The sequence below is a fragment of the Thamnophis elegans genome, chromosome 11, assembly GCF_009769535.1.
Source record: "Thamnophis elegans isolate rThaEle1 chromosome 11, rThaEle1.pri, whole genome shotgun sequence".
Lineage (NCBI taxonomy): Eukaryota > Metazoa > Chordata > Lepidosauria > Squamata > Colubridae > Thamnophis > Thamnophis elegans.
In genome coordinates, this window is record NC_045551.1 from 19,923,758 (window position 1) to 19,946,091 (window position 22,334).

The window sequence follows — 22,334 nt, forward strand, 5'->3', positions numbered from 1 at the left end:
ATGATAAAAAAATTATTTTTTACATTTACATTTCCAATATTCATTTCAAAAGCCTTTATACATTCTTGTCAGCTGTGGTCGATCGCACTTGGGGCGGAGAGTAGGTCACACATCTCTTCAAGCACCCAAGGTGCTTGCAACACCAAGCACCTGCAAGACCCAGCAAGAGATGAGGTGCCAGAGAATCAGCTCTGGCCACTTCTTTCTTCTGCAGTGCTTCCCAGATGCAGTTTATAGCTCTGAGCCCGAAGCATCAGGGGGCAAGGGGCTGCCTTGCATGCAAATGTACCGCAATGAAGGCGGAATGCTGTTGCCGTGCAAAGGAAAGTACAGAGGCACTTCTCTCCCACTCTGGAATATGGAACAAGTCTCCATCCCCCACCACAACCTTACCTTCTCAGGCCAGGGAAAGGGCCAGCCAGTGGTGGGATCAGCTGACAGGGAGCTGCAGCAGAGGGTAGAAAGAGCTGCATGCTGTTCCAGAGTCACATGCTGCTCCAGAGCCACAGGCTGCCAATCCCTGTTCTAGCTGTTCATAACAGGGAGCAGGATAATGAAACATAGGCGGTTTTCCAGGGAACCATAATCACTATTAACGGATACAAACATAATCTGAAAAGATGGGTACAAGTAGTTCTTGACTTATATCCACAATTGAGCCCAACATTTCCATTGCTAAGCAAGATGTTAAGTGAGTTTTGCCCCATCTTATGACTTTTCTTGCCACAATTGTTAAGTGAATTCCTGCAGTTGTTAAGTTAGTATCACAGTTGTTAAGTGAATCTGGTTTCTCCATTGACTTTGTCAGAAAGTCACATAAGATCACATGACCCTGGGGCATTGCAACTGTCATAAATACACGCCAGTTGCCAAGCATCCAAATTTTAATCATATGACCTTGGGGATGCTGCAATGGTCTTAAATGTAGAAATGGTCGTAGTCACTTTTTTCAGTGCCATTGTAACTTTGAATAATCATTAAACAAATGGTTGTAAGTCAAGGATTGCCTGTATAACTGTTTCCTATTTGTAAACTGAATATAATTTATACATGTAGCTAATTGTTTTTCTTTTACTTTCTAGGATGGCAGCCTGTACAATGAACCATATATCCACAGAGAAAGTATGGGAATGCTTACTAAAATTAAAGATTTCTCTTGGTCTCCTGTTCCTTCATTTGATTTTGGCTTCTGGGAGAGGTAAGGTTTTTCTTTCTCTGCTCTTCTAATCATTGTCCCTTTAAATGTGTGGTTAGAGGATGTGGATAAGTTAAGTAACATAGCAGATAGAAAGGGAAATGGGTGCTGAGATAGGAACTATACAGAAGATAATAACAAGTATATTTGTGTATATTTTATAATGCATTTAAAAGTCTAATACTTGTTTATAGTTATTTTCATCAATTCTATGGAATAAGTCAGTTGGTATTGGATTTTGTTCAAGATCATGGTTCAGATTATGAACTTCATGGTTCATGTAATGAGGAAAACAGCCAAATTTATCTTAGATTTTAAAACTCACTTTAATTAAAATATGTGTTTGAAGACATGGAATTCTATGATTTCCAATTCATGGTAATCAGCATTTATAGAATTGAGAGATTTTTCTGAAGTTATTCTTAAAGGAATACAAGTGAGCAGACAGACATAAAACGGGTGAAATCGAATTGGACATTGGGCCTGGGTCGCCGAACTTGTAGGGACCACTGGCTGGCCATGCCCCAAACTGGTTTCCTGGTCACACCTCATTCATCCTGCCCTGTCTCTGCTTTCCACTGTCCCAGCCTGCCTCCCCTACTCCCCCTCAGGCTGCAGCCCTTCCACATGGCCTTCCTGGTGTCCCCATGGCCAGCTTACAAAGGCAGGCAAGCAGAAGACCGTGTGGGAGGCAGGCAAGCATGTTGGGGCCTAGCAGCCTACTCCCTTCCCCGCAGTCCTGTCATGCTTCTCTGCCTTCCACATGGCCTTCCTGGTGGTCCCCCATGCCCACTTGCCTTCTGAGGTCGGCATCCAGCCCAGCCCGGCCAGTGGGTGGTTGGGCGGCCCTTGGTGGAGACGCAGCCACTGCTCTGGGACTGAGAGGGGCAGCAGCGGTGGCAGGAGTGCTCCAGGAGGGCAGGTGCCAGGTGGATGTCCCGGGGCTGCTGCACATGCGCACCGCCTTCCAGAGTACCATTGCTGCCACTGCCCCTCTCAGCCCCAGAGCAACGGCTGTGTCTCCACCAAGGGCCGCCCACCATCAGCCTTACCAATGTGCTGGGTCGTGCGGCTCTTTGACCCCTCTCTTGCGACTCCCTGCTGACCCATTCACGCAATCTGCTGTCTGCCACGAGAAGATATGAGCCTCTCTGCAGAGCTGCACAGCTGAAGCGCCCCTATCATTTTCTCTGCACTGCCTGGGACCGGCTGCTTTTTGCGATTCTGCATCCTTCGCAGGCAGCTCAGTGCCAGCCGCGGTCGCCTTCATGTTCAGGAAGGAGAGGCCCAGGAAGGAGGGGAACGGGGAGCAGGAACAGCTGCCATCACTGGATGCAGGGAGGAAAACTCCAGTTCTCCTGTGCTGCCAGGGCTCTCCTTGTGCAGAACTCTCCTGCACTGCACAGGAGAGCTGGAGCTCTCCTCCCTGCATCCGGTGATGGTGGCTACTGCTGCTGTTCCCCATTCCCCTCCTTCCTGAGCCAACATGAAGGGGATTGTGGCAGCCCTGCTCCTGTGCAGCAGGGCTCTTCCATGCTGCACAGCCAGCTACCCACCTCACTGCACAGTGGCGGCAGCGGGAGGAGGAGTCGCCATCCCCACCACCGGGATCCCAGCCCAGGAGGGTATTTTCCTGGCACACACACGCGAATGAGATGAGAGCAAGAAAGGGGGAGAAAAAGAGAGAAAGATAGAGAAATGAGAAAATGGAGAGAATGAGAGAGATAGAAAAGAGAGGGAAACATCAGAGAGAGAGAGAAGGGGGAGAGAAAGGGGGAAATGAAAGAGAGTTGGAAAGAATGAGAGAGAAGGGAAAAGAGGGGGAAACAAATCAGAGAGAGAGGGGCAGAGAGAGAGAAATGAAAGAGAGCTGGAGGGAGAGAATGAGAGAGAAAAAAGAGAGGGAAATAGATCAAAGAGAGAGAAGGACAGAGAAAGGAAGAGAAAGAAAGAAAGGGAGAGAGAGAAAAAAGATGAGACAAGAAAGAAAGGGAAAGAAAGAGAAAAAGAGAGAAAGAAGTAAAGAGAAAGAGAGAAAGAGAGAGAAAGAAAGAGAGAGAGAAAGAAAGAAGGAAAGAAAAAGAGAAAGGGAAAGAAAGGGAAAGAAAGAGAAAGAAGAGAGGAAGGCAGAGAGAGACAGAGAGAAAAGAAAAGAGAGAATAAGAAAGAAAGAAAGAAAGAAAGAAAGAAAGAAAGAAAGAAAGAAAGAAAGAAAGAAAATTTATGACCACAATTGAAACCCAAATTTTGGTTACTAAGCAAGAGTATTATTAAATGAGTTTCATCACATTTTACAAAGTTGGCCATGTCCACCCGGTCACATGACCACCAAGCCACAGAACCAGTAGGGAAATTCTTTGGATTTCACCACTGTATAACACTGATCTTTTATTCACTAGTAACTGAATCATTTGATCCTTTTCATATTCTTTATATTCATAAAATTAAAATAAATCCACCAAAAATAACAACATGTTTTGTTGAAACAACAAAAAAATACAGTTGTCAACACCAAAGGGTCATATAAAAATCATGGAACTGGGGAAAAATTTAGTTAGAATTTAGATTAGACCCCATTCAAAGATCATTGAATCCAATTCAGCTGATTCTAAGGTAGCTTTGCAATCCCAATAAGCAGATTGTCAACTTGCAAAGCATCCCTAGCCTGCTGTCGTGTTGCCATAGGCAAGGGAGATATGAAACTGACGAAGCAGCATGGCAGCCACAAACAGAAGCCTATCTTCTTCAAGGCTGTCTCCCAGGTTACCCACAGCAGACGGAGGAGAAATGATCTCTATAGCCCATGAAAATGCTCCCTTGGAGAATGTGATTTATGACATATCTTGAGGGCAGGGGGAAATGGTCATAATTGGGTCATAAACTATATGGGGTCAGAATTGGCTTCACTTACGTACGTGCCGACATGTCTCTCAAAACTAATCAAAATTAGTGGGACTCCTGAGCCTCGGGCTCTCCAGTTTCTCCCTGACCCCTGGGGTACATGGTGAGAAACTCAGGCGACCATGGCAGAGGGAGGAGTATCCAAAGAGAGCCTGCTCCAGGTGATCAAGAGAGAGGCAGAACTTGCCTCCAACTAGGGAGTTCCAGGATCCAGCAGCTTAATTACAACCGGAATGCAGCCCTCCCTGATCATCAAACACCCACCCTGGCAACCAAAGCAAAAGGAGATGAGTATTGGTGGTAAAGAATCCCTAAAGCAGCTGAAGTTGTCCCTCCACCCCAATGCCCAGAAGGAGGGGAGGGTCCCTGAGCAAGTTGGGAAGAGTGGATAGAGCAGATGGAGGAATTTGACCGGGCCACCCTTTGTGATGAGGGGCTGTCATGCCACCCAAAAGAGAGGGAAGTTGCAGTGAGCCTTTGAAGTGAGGAGATGCAGACGGGAACGCAGCTCTCCTTCTCCACCCACCAGAAGGAGAAAGAGCCCAAGGCTGCAGCCAATGCCTCTGCCACACAACAGGCAAGTCACCCAGGGTAGACAGCATCCCCCCTCTCAATGAACTAGAGTCAAGGAAGGCGGCCAGCCACATCAAGCGCAGGCTTACAGGGGCCGACATGAGGAGGGAGGAGCAGTGCTGAATGAACCGCCCTGCTTCAGGTGGAAATTTGATGGGGACTCAGATCAACTGGCTCTATTCCTTGACTCAGCTGAGATCCACCTAGAGCGCTATGGGGACCTCTACCCATCCCACAGAGCTATGGTGAATACCATTGCCAAGGGACTAGAGGGAGAATCAAGGGAATGGTTGGCAGCCCTCTACAAGAGGAGAGCCCCCCCAAATGCAAGACATAGATAACTTCCTATGACAGCTAGAGGCCAGATTTGAGGAGGTGGAGGAGGATCTGTATGCGGAAGATGAGCTCAGAAACCTAAAGCAGAGGGGGCGACCCATTAAGGAACACATCTGTGAGTTCAGGAGAGTCATGGGGAACCTACCCCTTCTGCCAGAGCAACTGTTAGTTCATTTTTTCAGAACAAACCTGGACAAGCAAATTGCCCAGGTAACTGCCTATTGGGACATCCCAAATCGACTCTGTGCACCAATGACTTGAGAAAGTAACCAGACACCAAAGAGAGAGATCAACCAGACCAGAGACCAGCCAGCCAGTGGGGAGCCACAGCACCACAGCCAGCCCCCAAACCAACTCTCCCACGGAGTCAACTGAAATGCTATGGATGCGGGGGGATAAACCACATGGCATCAGCATGTGTGACCTCAGCTCTGAAACCAAAGCCAGAGCCACCACCCAGGGCACGACTGGAATGAGGCCCCCGGCGTGCCACGAATACATCCTGAAAAGCTCTCCAGACTGCAGAAGGGGGGGGGGGAGTCCATCCAACGATGACCAGTCACTGGATTCCTATGACAGTGAGTGAACGACCAATGGTGAGTGGTCCTCCATTTTGTTTTCCCAATAGGCCTCACAGCCCCCAAAACAGGGGACTTTGCAAGCCCTAGAAGACTCAGATTGTACCAGATGCTTGATCAACCTAACCACAGCCCTAAAAGTGGGGATTAGAGCGAAAAGGCTGGCCCACCCAATCAGGTTCGAACAGGTCGATGGGTACCTATTGGAGGGAGCCTATGCCACCCACCTGACCAAACCAGTGAAGATAGAGCTAGCGGATCACTGGGAAGCAATTCGATTTGTAATAGCTCCCATAATGACAGACTGAGTCATACTGGAACTCTCCTGGCTAGACAAGTGGGGCCTGACCATCAGGTGGCAAGGGGGCAGCTGAAGGCTGAGGATAGCAAGGGGACCCTAACCCCCTCCAAACCAGCAAATAGAAACACCATCCACACAGGGAACCCTCCCAAAGGGCCCACAAGAACAACTGGCAACCACCACCGGCAAAAAACCAGAGGCCGAACATATACCAAGAGAATATCAGGACCTCATGGAAGTATTCAGCAAGGCCAAGTGCAATGTCCTATCTCCCCACCGGGAGACAGACTGTACCATCGAAATAATCCCTGGGGCAAAACTACCCAAATCCAACCTGTATGCCATGACGCCCCGAGAAATACAAGAAACGTGCAAATATATAGACAAAAACCTAGCAAGGTGGTTCATTGAGATGGGATTTTAGAGGAATAAATTGTGTGTGTGTGTGTGTGTGTGTATGCAAACACACCCCCTCCCTCTCATGAAGGACATGCTATCTCATCTAGCCAAGGGAAAAGTCTTTACTAAATTAGACCTCAGAGAAGCATACTACTGAGTATGCATCAGGGAGGGAAATGAATGGAAAATATCATTCAACTGCAACCTAGGGAGTTTCCAATTCAAAGTGATGCCTTTCGGACTGCAGAGCCCCACAGCGGTGTTCATGCAGTTAATAAACAAGGTGCTGCACAAGCACCTCTATAAGGGGTCCTTGTCTACCTGAATGACATCCTCATCTACACTGAGACCATGAACAACTACATACCCCTAGTGTGCCAGGTACTGCAAAACTTCTGGCAGCAAACCTGTACATCAAGCTATCAAAATGCAAATTTCACCATGCATGGCTAGACTACCTGGGCTACCAAGTGTCAAATGAGGGCATAGAGATGGACCCAGCCAAAGTACTTGCTGTCCTAGACTGGCAACCCCCTTGCACCTGCAGACAGGTACAAAGCTTCCTAGGATTTGCAAACCTCTACAGGCAATTCATCCCCTCCTTTGCAAAGATCGCCAAACCCATGATGGACCTCCTATAGACAGGGGGCCCAAGGACGAAACCCCACCTGGAACAACCCCTACAGTGGGACCTAACCTGCCAAAAGGCATTTGAAATACTAAGGGAACTACATATTAGAATGCAACACAGAAAAGTTTTGGAACAGGCAAAATTAGGAAATTTATATATGACTCAGATCATAATCCAATAACAATGACTTGAAAGGAACAGAGGAAAAAGGGGAGATGGACTTTAAATTCAAGAAAATTGAAAAAAAAAAGTTTCCAGCAATATATGGAAAAAGAATTGACATATTTCTTCCAGGAAAATAGAAAGGAAGACACATCATTACAGAATGTATGGGACACTTGTAAAGCATATACCAGAGGCCTTGCAATGACATACTTAGGGAAAAAGAATAGACAGAACAGACAAACTCAAGTACAAAAGTTTGGAGACGGAGCTGCAGAAAAACCCACAAAATAAAAAAGTAAAAAATCCATCATATGCAAAAACATAAATTGAATCTGATAGAAAATGAGGACTTGGCAAATAAAATAAAATTGGCAAAACAAAACTTTTTTGAAAATGCAAATAAACCAAGACATTGCCTGGCTTACAAGATGAAAAAGGGAAGAGAAAAAAAGGCTGATAAGTCAATTGGTGGATGGAGAAGGGAATATACAACATTTAAATGAAAAAAAGAGAAAAATAATTGAGAATTTCTACAATAAATTGTATCAACATGAGAGGGTTTCAGAAGGGAAAATAAGACAATATTTAGAGAAAACTAGAATAACCAAATCCCAGAAAAATATAAGAAGGCACTAGAAGAAAGAATTACAACGATAGAGGTAACAGAAGGCATCAAATGGCAAAAGAAGGGGAAAACACCAGGACCAGATGGATTACTGGCAGAACTGTACCAAACACTACAAGAAGTATTAAGCAAGGTAATGTTGGAACTATTCAATGTCTTATTAAGGAAGGCAAAAATGCCAGAAACATGGACAGAGGCATATATAACGCTTATACTAAAAGAAGAGTCAGATCCACAATAAGTAAAGACCTATAGACCTATTTCACTATTAAATGTGGATTATAATTTTTTTGCATCAATAATGGCAGAATGAATGAAGAGACTTTTAACTGAATTTATACACATAGACCAAAATGGATTTCTCCCCAAGAGACAGATCAGAGACAATATGCAAATTGTATTGAACATGCTAGAGTACTATGAAGCCCACCCAGAAAAGCAAATGGCATTGTTGTTTCTGGACGTTCAAAAGGCCTTTGATAATGTGAACTGGCATTTCATGATAATGCAACTTCAAATGATGGGACTTGGTGAGGGATTATTAAATATGATTAAAATTATATATAATAACCAATGGCAAAGGTAATGGTAAATGGTGATATGATAGGAAAGATAGCGATCACAAAGGGAACTAGACAAGGATGTCCACTATCACCATTATTATTTATACTGACATTAGAGATTTTGAATAGAGAAATATGACAAAATAAAGAGGTAAAAGATATGAGGGACAAGAAAGAAGAGTATAAATTACAAGCGTTTGCAGATGATTTTGGTTTATTATGGAGGATCCAATAGAAACAGAGCCAAAATTAGTTAAAATAATGGAAGAATATGGAGAAGTAGCGGGCTTAAAGATTAATAAAGATAAAACAAAAATTATGGTGAAAAATATGACAGAAAACGGAAAAGAGAGTTGATGGGAAAACTAGATATATAGGTGATGAAAAAAGTAACATATTTGGGTATTCAATTGACATCAAGGTGTGTAACACTAAAGGAGGATAACTATTAGAAGGTGAGAAAACAAATAGAAATAGATTTGGAAAGATGGAAAAACCTACAATTATCATTGATGGGAAGAATAGCAGTAGTAACGATGAATATATTACCAAGATTGCTATGCTTATTCCAAACAAAACTGATAAAACTAGAGAAAAAAATTATTTGAAAGTATGAATAAAATAGTGGGGAAATATATATGGCAAGGGAAAAAAGCAAGAATTAATATAAAAATGTTGCAAGATGCAAGGATTCAAGGTGGATTTGGATTACCAAACTGGGAATTGTACTATCAAACAGCGGGACTAGCTTGAATGGAAGAATGGATTTTATTGAGAAATACAAGATTATGGACATTGGAAGGTCATCATTTGCAACTGGGTTGGCATGCTTTTTTGTGGTATGATAAAAGTAGGGCACATGGCTATTTTCAAAGACATGTAAGGAATGGATTATTAACAATATGGGAAAGAGTGAAAGGGAAACATTATTTAGAAATACCAATGTGGCTTTCAACAATGGAAGCATTGACACATCCAAATATTAGTAGTATGAAAAATATTATTAGATACAAAGATATCTTAACAGAAAGGGAGGAACTAAAACAAAAACAAGAATTAGAAAAACAAGGGATTGATATAGGTTGGTTTTCACAACTGCAAAAACGATCAAGATATGAAAAAGATAAAAGGGAGTATGGTTTTAACTTAGGAAATTCGGAGTTGGATAAGATACTTATGGGAACAGAAGAAAGAATAATCAAGGAACTATATAGCTACCTATTAAGAACTATACTAGAAGAAGTAGTTGACATAGGTCAATGCCTTGCGTGCCCTCAGATATGGCTCCGCCTGCCACCTGTAGCATGTGTGCCATAGGCTCACCATCATGGCTATTGAGGAAGCAAACTAAATTCATCTTTAACTGTTCCACTTTTAGTGTTCTCTCCATCTTCTTTCAACACAAATCTTGCAATATGAAATAATTGCAAAGCCTTGTTGACAATATTGATGATGATATGCTCAGGTACCAAAGTTTACTCAGATTTAATTGGTTGATTTAAGTAATTGGGCATTGAGCCCTGGATCAGCATTGTGGTTGTGCTCTGGGGGGGGGGGACCTGGCAAGCTGGTTGTGGCGAACTAGGCGCAGCCAGTTTGATGTCGCTCACATGGAGGGGCACATGAGCTCTTGTCTTATTTATCCTTGTTTCTCTAACACTAAACTACAATTTAATATTCTGTTTGAACAGAGCCAATGTACTTTGCTCTTTAAAAGTTTTATTCACTGTCATTCTGCTGTTACATAGAGTTTGGTAAGAAGCAGAAATTTTAATATAACTAATTATATCAAGATTTTATACAATTTATTCTATGCATTCTGCCCATGAAAAAGTAATTGATAGGAAAAAACTATTTTCTGATTTATTACTTCAGAATTATTACACATTTCTTTGCAGCTGTAATAATTTTAAATAATTTTGCATTGTCCTCTTGTGGTGGGGAGGGAATATAAATATTGTTGTACAATTTTTAAATGTAATGCTTTTAATTTTAATCTAGGAATATATTATATTTTACAGCCAGTGATACAAGTATCTCGTCAAACCTTAGAAACTTTTCTGTAAGCACAACAAGTAAGAAACTTAAATACAATATTCTTTATCTTACTTTTATTTTCTTACATTCAATTCTTTTTGCATCTTGGAAACTACCTGATCAGTCCTTGCAGTTTTCTTAGTAAGGTTTTTCAGAAGTAGTTTACTACTGCCTCCTTTCTAGGGCTTAGAGAAAGTGACTGGACTAAGTAATCCGGCTGGCTTTGTGCCCAAGGCGAGACTGTAGCTCACAGTCTCCAATTTCTAAATCTGGTGCCTTAACCTTTATACCACACTGGCTCTCTTATCTCTTACTTAATTTTATTTAAATAAAACATACCTTCAAACTCTTTAAAGCCAGCAAAGCTTTTCAGAATGATAACTCATATTGTGTGCAGCCTTCTGAGTTAGGAAGCAGCAGATGTATAGATATTTGCAGAAATCAGGCTATTCAGTACATTTGGTATTCTGAAGTTCCCAGATGCTTCAATTAGTGAAAAATGCATAGCTTGGCTGGTAAACAAGTGTGCCCTGGAACCATTTCCCCCCTTGTCACTTTAGGGCTGCCACAGCAAAGAAAGTCAAGCTGTGGGAACAGGAGGGGGGAGGAAGAGATAACTAGGGGATTGTAGCCATAATAAAATTCTTTCTCCTGAGAACGAAGAGTTTTCCCACCAGGTGCAAGGAGGTGGGGTCTGAGACTGAGTGACACTTGGATGGTGACCTGATTGGACCATTGATGGACTGCATAGGCAGGGGAGGGAAAACTTTACTTTTAATTAGGGGAAAACCAGAGAGGGGCTCAGTTGGGTTTCCCCAGATTTACCAATATGACGTGCCTAATAAATCTATACTTTGAGGAACGTGCCTGCCTTAGAGTTTTGATTCCATTGCATTTGTTTCTTGGAACCCTGACAAGGTGTTTATAACTCCTACTATATCAGGACTGTCAAACTCCCGCCCCGCAGGCCAAATGCGTCATGTGCTGGCCATGACCACTCCTGGTTTAGCGAAGGGGAAAAAATCTTGATACATCATGTGATGCCGTCATGACAATGCAAGTTTGACACTCCTGTACTATATGATCTATATATGAAAGACATAGACAGTGATGGGGTTCAAATAATTTAACAACCGGTACTCTGCCCTAATGATTTCTTCCAACGATCAGTTCACTAAACTGCTCAGAAAGTTAACAACCAGTTCTCCCGAAGTGGTGCTGAATCGCACCACTGGACATAGACCATTTGACAAAAGTGGGTTTTTCCTTTAAGTATTTAAATTAAATCATTTAGGTCCTCAAGGAAAATTTCCACTTTAAATAGATGCCTTTATAACTTCTTATTTCATTCTAAACTTGTTTAGATAGGATCTGCAGAATAGGGCCTTCTGAATATCCCAGCTATCAGATAATCACCTGCCTGATATGCTGAAGGGGGCCTTTTTTTTCAGTAGTTCAGTGTATGGAATATATTTCCTCTGGAGTTTCAATTGAACCTCTCTCTGCATTTAAAAAAGCAGTCATTAAACATATTTTACCAGACATTTAGAGTTACAGATAGTTCTCAACTTATAATTGGTCACTCATCAACCATTCAAAATTATAATGGACCCCTTCCCCCAAAGATGTGTCCCAGTTCTGAATGTGTTCCAATGGCCAGGCCAGCCTCCTGATGACATGACTATATTTCAAGTGCTCAGCAACCACTCTGCATTTACAGCCATTTGCAGAATCCCATGTGATTTATGATGGTTTTGCTGAAAACCAGTGTTTACTTCGTTTTTGGAAAAAATGCCCCATAGCAAACATTGGGTTCACTTAATGACTGTGATATTCTGTTAATGAGTATAGAATTATTTATTAACCATCGTGATTCACTTATCAACCACTGCCAAAAAAAGGTTGTAAAATTGGGTTGTCACCCACTTTACGACTGTCACAACTTATGACAATAATGCACAGTCTCAATTATGAGGACTACCTGTGCAATCTAGATTTCTGAATGCAACTATTAGCCACAGTAAATATTTGAATAGAAAGGAAAAATACCGATTGAAAATAAAGAATCAGGAAAAATAAAAACAGGATTTGCATCTCTCACTGAATTTCTTCATCTGTTTTTAATCTTTAGAATTTTTCTCTAAATACAAGTTTAAAATTATAAATAATGCTGGAAGCCCTTTTGAGATCTGATGCCCTACACCAGTGATGGCTAACCTTTTTCTAAAGGTATGCCAAAATTGTGCGCACATGAGCTATCACACGCACACACATGCCCACCCACCTGTGCATGCGTGCATGCCCCCCTCACATGGGGGGATGTTTCCGCCCTCCCCAGGCTTCAGGAAAGCCTCTGGAGCTTGGGGAGGGCGAAAAATGGCCCTCCGCAGGGAATGAAGCTCCAGTTTGCCCATTAGGACTGTTTTTCACCCTCCCCAGGATCTGGAAGCTTACTTGAAGCCTGGGGAAGGCAAAAAATGGACCCTACAGGCAAACTGGAAGTTCGGGAACGAACTTCTGGTTGGTCCATTGGGTCTGTTTTTTGCCCTCCCAGGCTTCGGAGACTTTCCTGAAGCCTGGGAAGGGTGAAAACAGCCTCCCCTGGCCTTCCAGAAGGCCGAAAATCAGCTGGCTGGCATGTGCACTGGAGCTGAGGGCTGCCATGACAGCAAATATGGCTCCGCGTGCTACACATGGCACACGTGCCAAGGGTTTGCTATCATGGCCCTATACCAAGCTATATTTCATAGACACCTACATTTGGTTTTGTTTATTGCTGAAGGCAATGACGCGCAGAGTGTGGACATCACATTAATTGTCTTAGTGACAATGTGAAATGGGCTAGGCCAAATTATGTAAAAGAAAGAAGCTGTGATTTTCAACCCACCCCCAACCATTGCCCCAGGAATTGGAAATTAAAATACTGTTGTGAACTTATTGTAAAATAATTTCAATATCATCCCTGCCTAAATATGGCGGAATATTGCCACTGTATTTTAGGAGCATGACAAGAGAAGATCACAAAATATCATTTTAGGATTGAATAGCATTCACAGGCTGTAAGTTTGCCATCCTTTCCCACTAGGCATTCTATAAATAACTAGAGAGAAATCTGAAAAATAAAACATGTCTCGGTGTGTCTAGAAGACAATTTTCCCCTACATATAATCAATCATATTTGACAAATATGCTTCAATTTTATAAAATTCATTAATATTAGATATTGGAGAGCCTTTAATTTAGCTCCTTGATAAGCATAAGATCTACACTGCAACTAAATACAAGTAATCCTCAATTTATGACCATAATTGAAACTAAAGTTTCTGTTGCTAAATCAGACAGTTGTTAAGTGAGTTTTGCCCCATTTTATGACTTTTCTTGTCACAGTTATTAAGTGAATCACTGCAACTTTTAAGTTAATAAAATGGTTAATTGCATCTGGCTTCTAGTGATGGGTTCTGGATCCCACTGCAACCAGTACGGTTGCAATGGGGCCCAGCGTCCTCCACATGAATGTGCGCAGCGTGTGCGCACATGTGCAGGGCACGCAAGCATCTTATCATCCAGCGATGCCTCCACAAGTCTTTGCGATGCTCCAGCTGCGCGGAAGCGCCGAAGAGTTTAAAGACAAGTAAGGAATGCAAGTGGGCGGGAGGATCCTCCGGAGCACCGTACCGGAACGGTACTTGCTTCTCTGGTACGCCTGTACTGGGGCGTACCAACTGCAACCCACCACTGCTGGCTTCCACATTAACTTTACTTGTCAGAAAGTTGCAAAAGGTAATCAGATGACCTCAGAACATGGCAACTGTCATAAATATGAGTCAGTTACCAAGCATCTGAATTTGATCACCCAACCATGGGGATGTTGCAACAGTTGTGTGAAAAATGGTCGTAAGTATTTTTTTTCCAGTGCTGCTGTAAGTTTGAACATTCACTAAACAAACTGTTTTAAGCCAAGGACTATCTGTAGTCTTGTAAGCTTTGCTTTAGTGAAAAAGAGATGAGCGTCTTCTAGGACAGTCAAAATTCAGTTGTTAAAAGATTCTCCTAAAATAGGGAAGCAACTTGTTCCGCCACTGAAATTATACCATTTTGTTTTTCAAAAATAAGAATGGAAATACAAGGCCTCTGGGAGAAAAATAGTTTCCCTTTTCACCTTTAATATCTTCTCACAGACTGGTTTCCATATAGCCTCAAATCAATTCTCATTGCCAACATTTGGCCATTTTGTGAGTTAATTTTTTCCATAGATCATGGCATTTGGAGGGTTTGTTAAAGACATAGAAAAAACAATTCACTTCCCAGGTTTTCTGTTTTTATTTTCATATTTTCAAAGTTCACATTTCATTTTATATAAGATTATGGTTGTTTTTATTCATATGCTTTTTAAATAAATAAAGTGTTTCTTTATTTACAGCAGATTCATCCATTGTCAGTTTTGTCACCTTTCCTAACAGTGCTACAGGCAAGATTTTCCTTAAAAAAATTGACATAGAGTAGCTTTAGTGTTCATTATTTTTCTTCTCTTTTCACTATTGTATTAACTTTTGTGTTTTGGTATTCTTAGATTTGTCTTCATTTGGAACTCTGGATACTGCAGGTAAGAGTGGGTTGCTTATAATATTTATGTAGAAAACATCTTGTACCACTTTTAATTTCAGTAAAAATAGACTAAAAATTGTTTGGCTGCACTAATATGGTATCACAGAATACTGATGGAAGCCACCCCTCCTAGAATAATGAAATTTTTGAGAAATATTTAAAAAGCCAGAATATTAAATTTTCCTAAAGGAGAAACATGATTTTAAAGACAGAAAGCAGCCCCCAAGTCTTTTTTAATAGCTCCAGCAAGACTTGGTCAACCTATCTACAAGACAAAAGACCTTCAGCTCTAGGGTGATATTTTTGTATTTTTTGTATTTGTATTTATTGCACATTTATAGGCCGCCCTTTTCCCTGAGGGGACTCAGGGCGGCTTACAATCAAAGGGGAAAGGGAGTGTAGGACAAATACAAAAAGAGGTGTGAACAAAGGTAAATTAAACAGTAAAACACAACATTCACTCAACATTCGGGAGGGGCGAAAGTAGACTTATCCCCAGGCCTGACGGGCTAGCCAGTTCTTGAGGGCTGTGCGGAAGGCCTGGACGGTGGTGAGGGTACGAATCTCCACGGGGAGATTGTTCCATAGCGTCGGAGCCGCAACAGAGAAGGCTCTCCTCCGAGTAGTCGCCAGTCGGCACTGACTGGCGGATGGAATACGGAGGAGGCCAACTCTATGCGATCTGATGGGACGCAGGGAGGTAATTGGCAGAAGGCGGTCTCTCAAATAGGATTAAAACATGACCCTCCAGGACATAATAGGATTAACCCACTAGCAGCAGAGCTTACTACATTACACAATCTCCTAAGGACATTGCATCAGCCAAACTTAACCAAACTTGGCTCAGACAAACTTTGTACATGGCACCATGGGAGTCTGACAACAGTCAATAGAATACATGTTCTTGCACAGGAATAGGAAGCCCAAGTTCAAAGCTCAAGAGAAGGTATAAATACCACTCTCAACTCCATGTGGTCAGCTGCATCAGAGAACCAAGTGCTTGGTAGTTTTGCTTTATCATTAAACCATCTTTCCAATTCTTTCCAGCCTCTATGTTTCCAGTGTCTTTCTCCCGGATTGGAACTGAATCAGATGGATATTTCTCCCAACAATACCAAATTAAACAAAATACCAAATCATACTGTAAACTGTCCTTTCAGGAAGAGAAATATTCAGGGTGCTTCAGTGCAAACCTTTTTCTGGACGAACCATTATCAGTATGATTTTAACAATCCTCAAAGGGATAGGCTAGTATTTAACTATAATAAAGTAGACCCAACTATATACAAGTATAACTGACGTTGTTTAATATAACAGGGGATTCCTGCTTTAAGGAACAAAGGAGATGAAATTATCGAATTATTACTGTAAAGCAGCAATTCAGTCAATAAATTTGGGTCTCCTTAAATGAGAGAAAAAAACAAAGGTATTACAAAGTTAATGGCACGGTCCTGCAATATTTTGAAGAAGAGGAAATAAGAAAATTGCAGTGGAATTTAGAGAAAGAGAAGTGATATTTAAAAACAGAAAATAAAATATAATCACACTTATTTTTTGGGAATTGAGCAAAGACAAAGAAAGTCTGAAAGATCTTACTAATTAAATTGCAGATCTTTAAAATGCTAATAGAGCTATTTTCTTCCTAAGGGTAAATTTCTGTTTGGCATATTCTTCAGGCAAAACAGCCAAAGCCAAAGGAAAATATAAAATGGTGATAGAACATTTCTATAATAGCAAGGAAACTCTGCTTATTGTGTTTTGCAGGATGACCAATTATCTCAATCTAATATACAGTAAAGTTGTGATGGTACACCATAATTATTTGAAAAAGCTACAAGTCTCTTGGTAGAATGTTATTTTTCTTTAATGTGTTATTCTTTCAATATAAAGAATAGAAAAAAGGGGGTAAACAGAAACATATACTGCATCCAAAAAGGAAAAAGGGAACAACAAAAATATATTATATAAATGAAATATATGAAACAATTCTTCAGCTCAGTAATTTAAACACACCATTAAAGAGCCGAGGTGGCACAGTGGTTAGGGTGCAGTACTGCAGGCCACTTCAGCTGACTGTTATCTGCAGTTCAGCGGTTCAAATCTCACCGGCTCAAGGTTGACTCAGCCTTCCATCCTTCCGAGGTGGGTGAAATGAGGACCCAGACTGTGGGGGCAATTTGCTAAAAATCTGTAAACCGCTCAGAGAGGGCTGAAATCCCTATGAAGCGGTATATAAGTCTAATTAATAAATAGTAAATAAATAAATTAAACCTTAATGGATAGTGATAAATTTGACTAGATTCAATAAAGTGCCAGTTTAAAAGCACAAAGTGAACACATAGTTCAAGACTATAAATTCAGAGTCATGTTCTCTTCCCAGTATTGAAAAGTAATATTTCTTAACGATGAGTCCCACTTATTAAATCCATAATTCTTGATATAATTGTGTCCCACATTTTGTATATCTAATAGTTGGCTTTTCCATAGAAAATTCCTTAATATCCTGTCAGTCTGTTTAAACAACTTAATTCCTACATTTATTATTGTTAACATCATTAAAATTATATATATATATATATATGTGTGTGTGTGTGTGTGTGTGTGTGTGTGTGTCTGTCTGTGTGTGTCTGTGTCTGTGTGTGTGTGTGTGTGTCTGTGTGTGTGTATAAACACACACACACACACACACATATATATATATATTTGTAGATTTTCACGGGTGTAGGTATGCTGGTCTTGTTGTATTCGGGTCTTTTCCCGTGTAAGATTGATGTTCTTGTTAACGTTTCAGCGAGGTCTCACTCGCCATCTTCAGGCTGGTGCCTTTGACTTTGTGCTGATACTTTCAATCTTACACAGGGAAAAGACCCGAATATGCCAAGACCTGCATGCCTATACCCGTGAAAATCTACGAACATATATATTTGTATATATAACTTGGTTCCTCAAAGCTAAAAGACGTGGTATTGAGAGCATTTTAAAACGTTAGAATTAAAGTCTCAAATTTCTCTTTACAAACATTGCTCAATTATTGGATTTATAATTTTAAAATAATTGAAATTGGAACTGTTAACAATATCGCAGAGGTTGAAGCAGACAGAAGCAAGAGTGCCATCTGCTGACGAAAAGGGAAATATGCAAGCTTGGAAATAACTATTCAAAAAGACTGGAAATATCTGTTAGACACAGACCTACTCTAAACCCACTAGAGATTTGATTATTAGCTAAGGACTTCAGTTAAGAGCCCCTGAACATCATTGAAATTATTGAACATATAAAGTAATTTAAAGAGGCGTGAATAACCTGATGAATTTAAATTGTTTGGACTGACTATTGATGATACATTTAAAATTGTGACTTGGAAGTTTGGCTTTTTGAATTAATAAACTCTGGACAGTGGATTAAAAAAGAGATTGACTAAATACAGATGCAACGGAAGTGAGGAAAACCTAAACAGAATGAAGCTTTTTCAAAGCATTGAGAAAATATTTGATCGTATAGACCAAAAATTTAATACAAAGAATAACGGACAATGATCAGGACAAAGAAGAAAGAATGGAGCTACCAGAAGAAATAGAGGGGAAAGCGGAGAGAAATCAGCAAGAAGATAACAAAGAGGAGATGTTGCCAAAATGAATAGTGATTAAGGAACTAAAAAAGGAGGGAAATATATAATGTAAAAGACCCAAAAAGGGAACGGGAGAAACAGGAAGAGAACTGGGGGAAAGAGATAGAAGGTGGATTGGATAGTTTTAGAATTAGACAGTGGGAAAGGGTGGAGTTGGGAGGAAAAGTTAGACTGCATAGTCAAATAGAGGGAATAAAAGACTTATGGGACAAATATGGGAGGAAAAATAAAAATAAAATAAGACTAAAGGTTCAGATGTGGGTAAGAGATGAAGGATAAGGGAAAATAGAGTAAAAGAATATTTTTATGAATATATTTCAATAATGTCTTAATATCAGAACTATACAGGTTGTATTATTTTAGCAGTGTGATAGATATCAGGATAATATTTTAATATAAATGGATATGAAGAACTGGAAAAATAGATTTTGAATGACTGTACTACTAAATATGTATAAAAATATGAACGTGGAAGGTTGGAACTTAACAATGGGTGTTTAGGGAAATATCTATAAATATATATTAATCTAAACGTGTATTAATAGTAGAATTATATGGATTGAAGAACTGGAAAGAATATAAATAGAAATACCCTAAATGTATAAATGATCATGATTGATACTAAAACTGTATAAGGAGATATTGAATAATGGAAGAATGAAGGATGGAACTTTGATTTAACTATGGAAATATGAACAAACTGTATAAGGAGATATCGAATAATGGAAGAATGAAGGATGGAACTTTGATTTAACTATGGAAATATGAACAAAATAGGTGGAAAACACATCTTTTAATATTATAGCGATATGAGAAGGGGGCAAAGTTAAAATAGAGTTAGAAAATAGTGGGGGGAAATAATAACTATATATTAATATGTTAAGATATACAAAAGAACAGAAAAAATGGTTTAGAACTGGAAGGTGATAATAAAAGGCATGTATAAATAATATGAAATAACGGAAATGAAATGTAATATTTAGGAATAATAAGTATGTTTATGTGTAGTGAAATGTATGCTACCCAAGTACCACACCATTCACGCATTGATAAGTATAAAGAATATAAAAAATAAAAATGTGATTGAAAAAAAATTGTTTAATTAATAAATGAGTATCTCAGGGCAGAGGCAATGCCACAACAAGGAATGAGGTAAACCATGTTTAAAAGCATATTAATTACAAACCGAAAAGCATTTAATTCTTTGACACAAGGTACTTCAATGTCTGAAAATCCTGTTTAGAAAAAAGAAAAGGTAATGCATCAGTTTAGGTTACTTGCTCATTGCATGGTGACAAGGATGGCATAACAAATAAAATTCATGACATTCTGCTATAAAGGAAAGCTACAAAAAGTCAGGAGGATTTTTTTTAAATACTCCAAATGCTCAGTTGGTTGCTTCTCATGACAGAGGAATCATTTTCTTATATATAATTTTCCTAATTCAAAACCACTTTCATTTCATTATTCCACCAAGCATCTTTTTTGTACTTTCCTTTAATGTGCTTTGGACTAAACAAATAAATTTGCTTGCTCTACTTTATTTAATACAAATATACTTAACATTAATATACTTCAATGGGCTTTTTATAAAACAATTATTTTCATTTTTTTCCAAGGAACTTCTATTTAATCTTTCCTTAATTTCATTTTCATTTTTTTTCTCTTGAAGGATTCTTCTGTCTTCTAATACTGTTATATATGGATTTTCTCTTTCTGCAATAATTCTATATATTATTCTACTTTTATTTCATGCCCATTTTCTTCCCAGATCCACTCTTCATGCTACCAAATGAGTCTGTTCTATATTCAGAACTTCTCATAACTCTTGCAGCATTTATTAAATCCTTTGATCTTTCATTGTAAACAGTGGCGCAGTGGTTAAATGCAGCACTGCAGGCTACTGCTAGATCAGCAGTTCAGCGGTTCAAATCCCACCGGCTCAGGGTTGACTCAGCCTTCCATCCTTCCGAGGTGGGTAAAATGAGGACCCAGATTGTTGGGGGCAATATGCTGACTCTCTGTAAACCGCTTAGAGAGGGCTGAAAGCCCTATGAAGCGGTATATAAGTCTACTGCTATTGCTATATTGCTATTGCTATTAAATCAGCCATGAGGTTAGATTAATTCCTTTGCGTCAATAAGCTGAAATCATGATCAAAGCAAACAACTCATTCCTTGTAATGCTTATTTTATTCCTGTTATTTGGAATTAATCATATAGTCACTTTCTATACTATACATGTAGTTATCAGTTCTGCTCTATAAAAACAAGACAACCATTCAGTTCTATTTAATTTGTCTTCCATCTCTTAGTTTCAGAAAAAATATTCTACCTCTGTGTCTGTCTAAATTTTATTTCATTTTCATCTCATGTCATTAATTCATTAGGTTTACCATGTGTTCCTGTTGCAATCTAAATTGCGATCATTCATATGATATTAGCAGATAACAAATATCTGCCAATAAATATTGATTTCCTATATCCATAAAGGCTTCTGCTAACTGAATCTAATGTTTAAAAAAGTCAGGTAGGTTATTAGTTTCAGTTATCCCATGCTACATGAAGCATTCCCTGCTAAGACTCCATTTTAACATATTTTGGCCAGAATTTATAAGCGTTAACTAAAGCCCAGTTTTATCCCCAGCATGCTTCTGTTATTCTGTATAAATAAAGAATCATCAATCCAAAGACAACTTTGTAAGCTAAGATACCATGATTTCCTCCTCTGACTTCTGTAAACAATTTCATTCTTTTGAGTTTAAAGGCTTACTGGAATTAATATCAGTACCTGGCTTTATAATATTGAACCTAACTCATTTAAAAAAATAATGAAAGCAATATTCATATTTTGGTTCCATGCTAGGAGTTATATTGTTAGGAAAAGTGTACCAATTATATTAAAATGCAAAGTCCTCTTTTTACTTGTGTTTTGTAGGAGCAAAGAAAGCGTGTAAATTATCGGATATATGTAAAGACTCAGGTTAGTGATTCTTAATTTTTTTACTTGATATCAAATATGTTTAATAGACTGTTGTTTGGATTCAGTTCTGTTTTAGATTTAAAGGTCCTTGCCTCCCGGCACAGAGAATGTAGAAAGGAGGATATGTGACATATGTGATATGTGAGGATATGCAAGCTGGTTCTTATAATAATAGACTATAGTTTGTCATATAACTAAACCAGGCCAAATATTATAAAGAAATGTTTATTCTCTAACTTTCTTTCTATGTGAAGGACAGAATATCAGTGTATAATCACACAAGGAAGCTAAAGAATAAAAGAGAAAATATATGCTTTCTTATTTTTCTAAAATATATGCTTTAATTTCTAAACCAAATTATTCCTAATGCAATTTTTTTCTCCCTTCTTTTCCAGTTTTCTACATGGGCAGTATGAAATTTCAAATTCGTGAAAACAATTCAAATACTTCATATAACCTGACAGTAGTAAGAGTCCTTATTATTGTTATTTTGTGATCAAACGTACATTTACTATTAGGGTTATTAACCATTGTCACAATCCTAATGTTGCATAATTAAAAGAGTCACAGTTGACATTAACTGTCTAGGCATAAAGTAAATGATAAATTGTAGAAAAAGTAAATTTACCTCAGCTTGGTCTTCTGGAATTGAATAATTTTATTATACTTTACTCATTCTGTAATTAAAATTTTGTTAGGTTTTAGTCACAATACATTCTTTGCTATGAATAGTAATGAATAATCTGTGCCCTATCAGGCCATATTACGCTGCTATGCCCATTATATTCTCTGGAGGCAGACACTATACAAAAGTA

At 39.4% G+C, this 22,334-nt stretch overlaps 1 protein-coding gene across 1 annotated transcript in view; it reads left to right on the forward strand.

Annotated features, from left to right (window-relative positions):
* The window catches only part of ADGRG2 (adhesion G protein-coupled receptor G2), a 101,912-nt gene that overhangs the window by 36,955 nt on the left and 42,623 nt on the right, over window positions 1-22,334 (forward strand). Inside the window, exons 2-6 of the mRNA XM_032226981.1 lie at window positions 1,083-1,198; window positions 10,289-10,342; window positions 14,875-14,907; window positions 21,475-21,519; window positions 21,915-21,985. Coding sequence (XP_032082872.1) covers window positions 1,084-1,198; window positions 10,289-10,342; window positions 14,875-14,907; window positions 21,475-21,519; window positions 21,915-21,985 — 318 coding nt within the window. The 5' untranslated portion in view covers window position 1,083. The remainder of the gene's footprint in view (window positions 1-1,082; window positions 1,199-10,288; window positions 10,343-14,874; window positions 14,908-21,474; window positions 21,520-21,914; window positions 21,986-22,334) is intronic.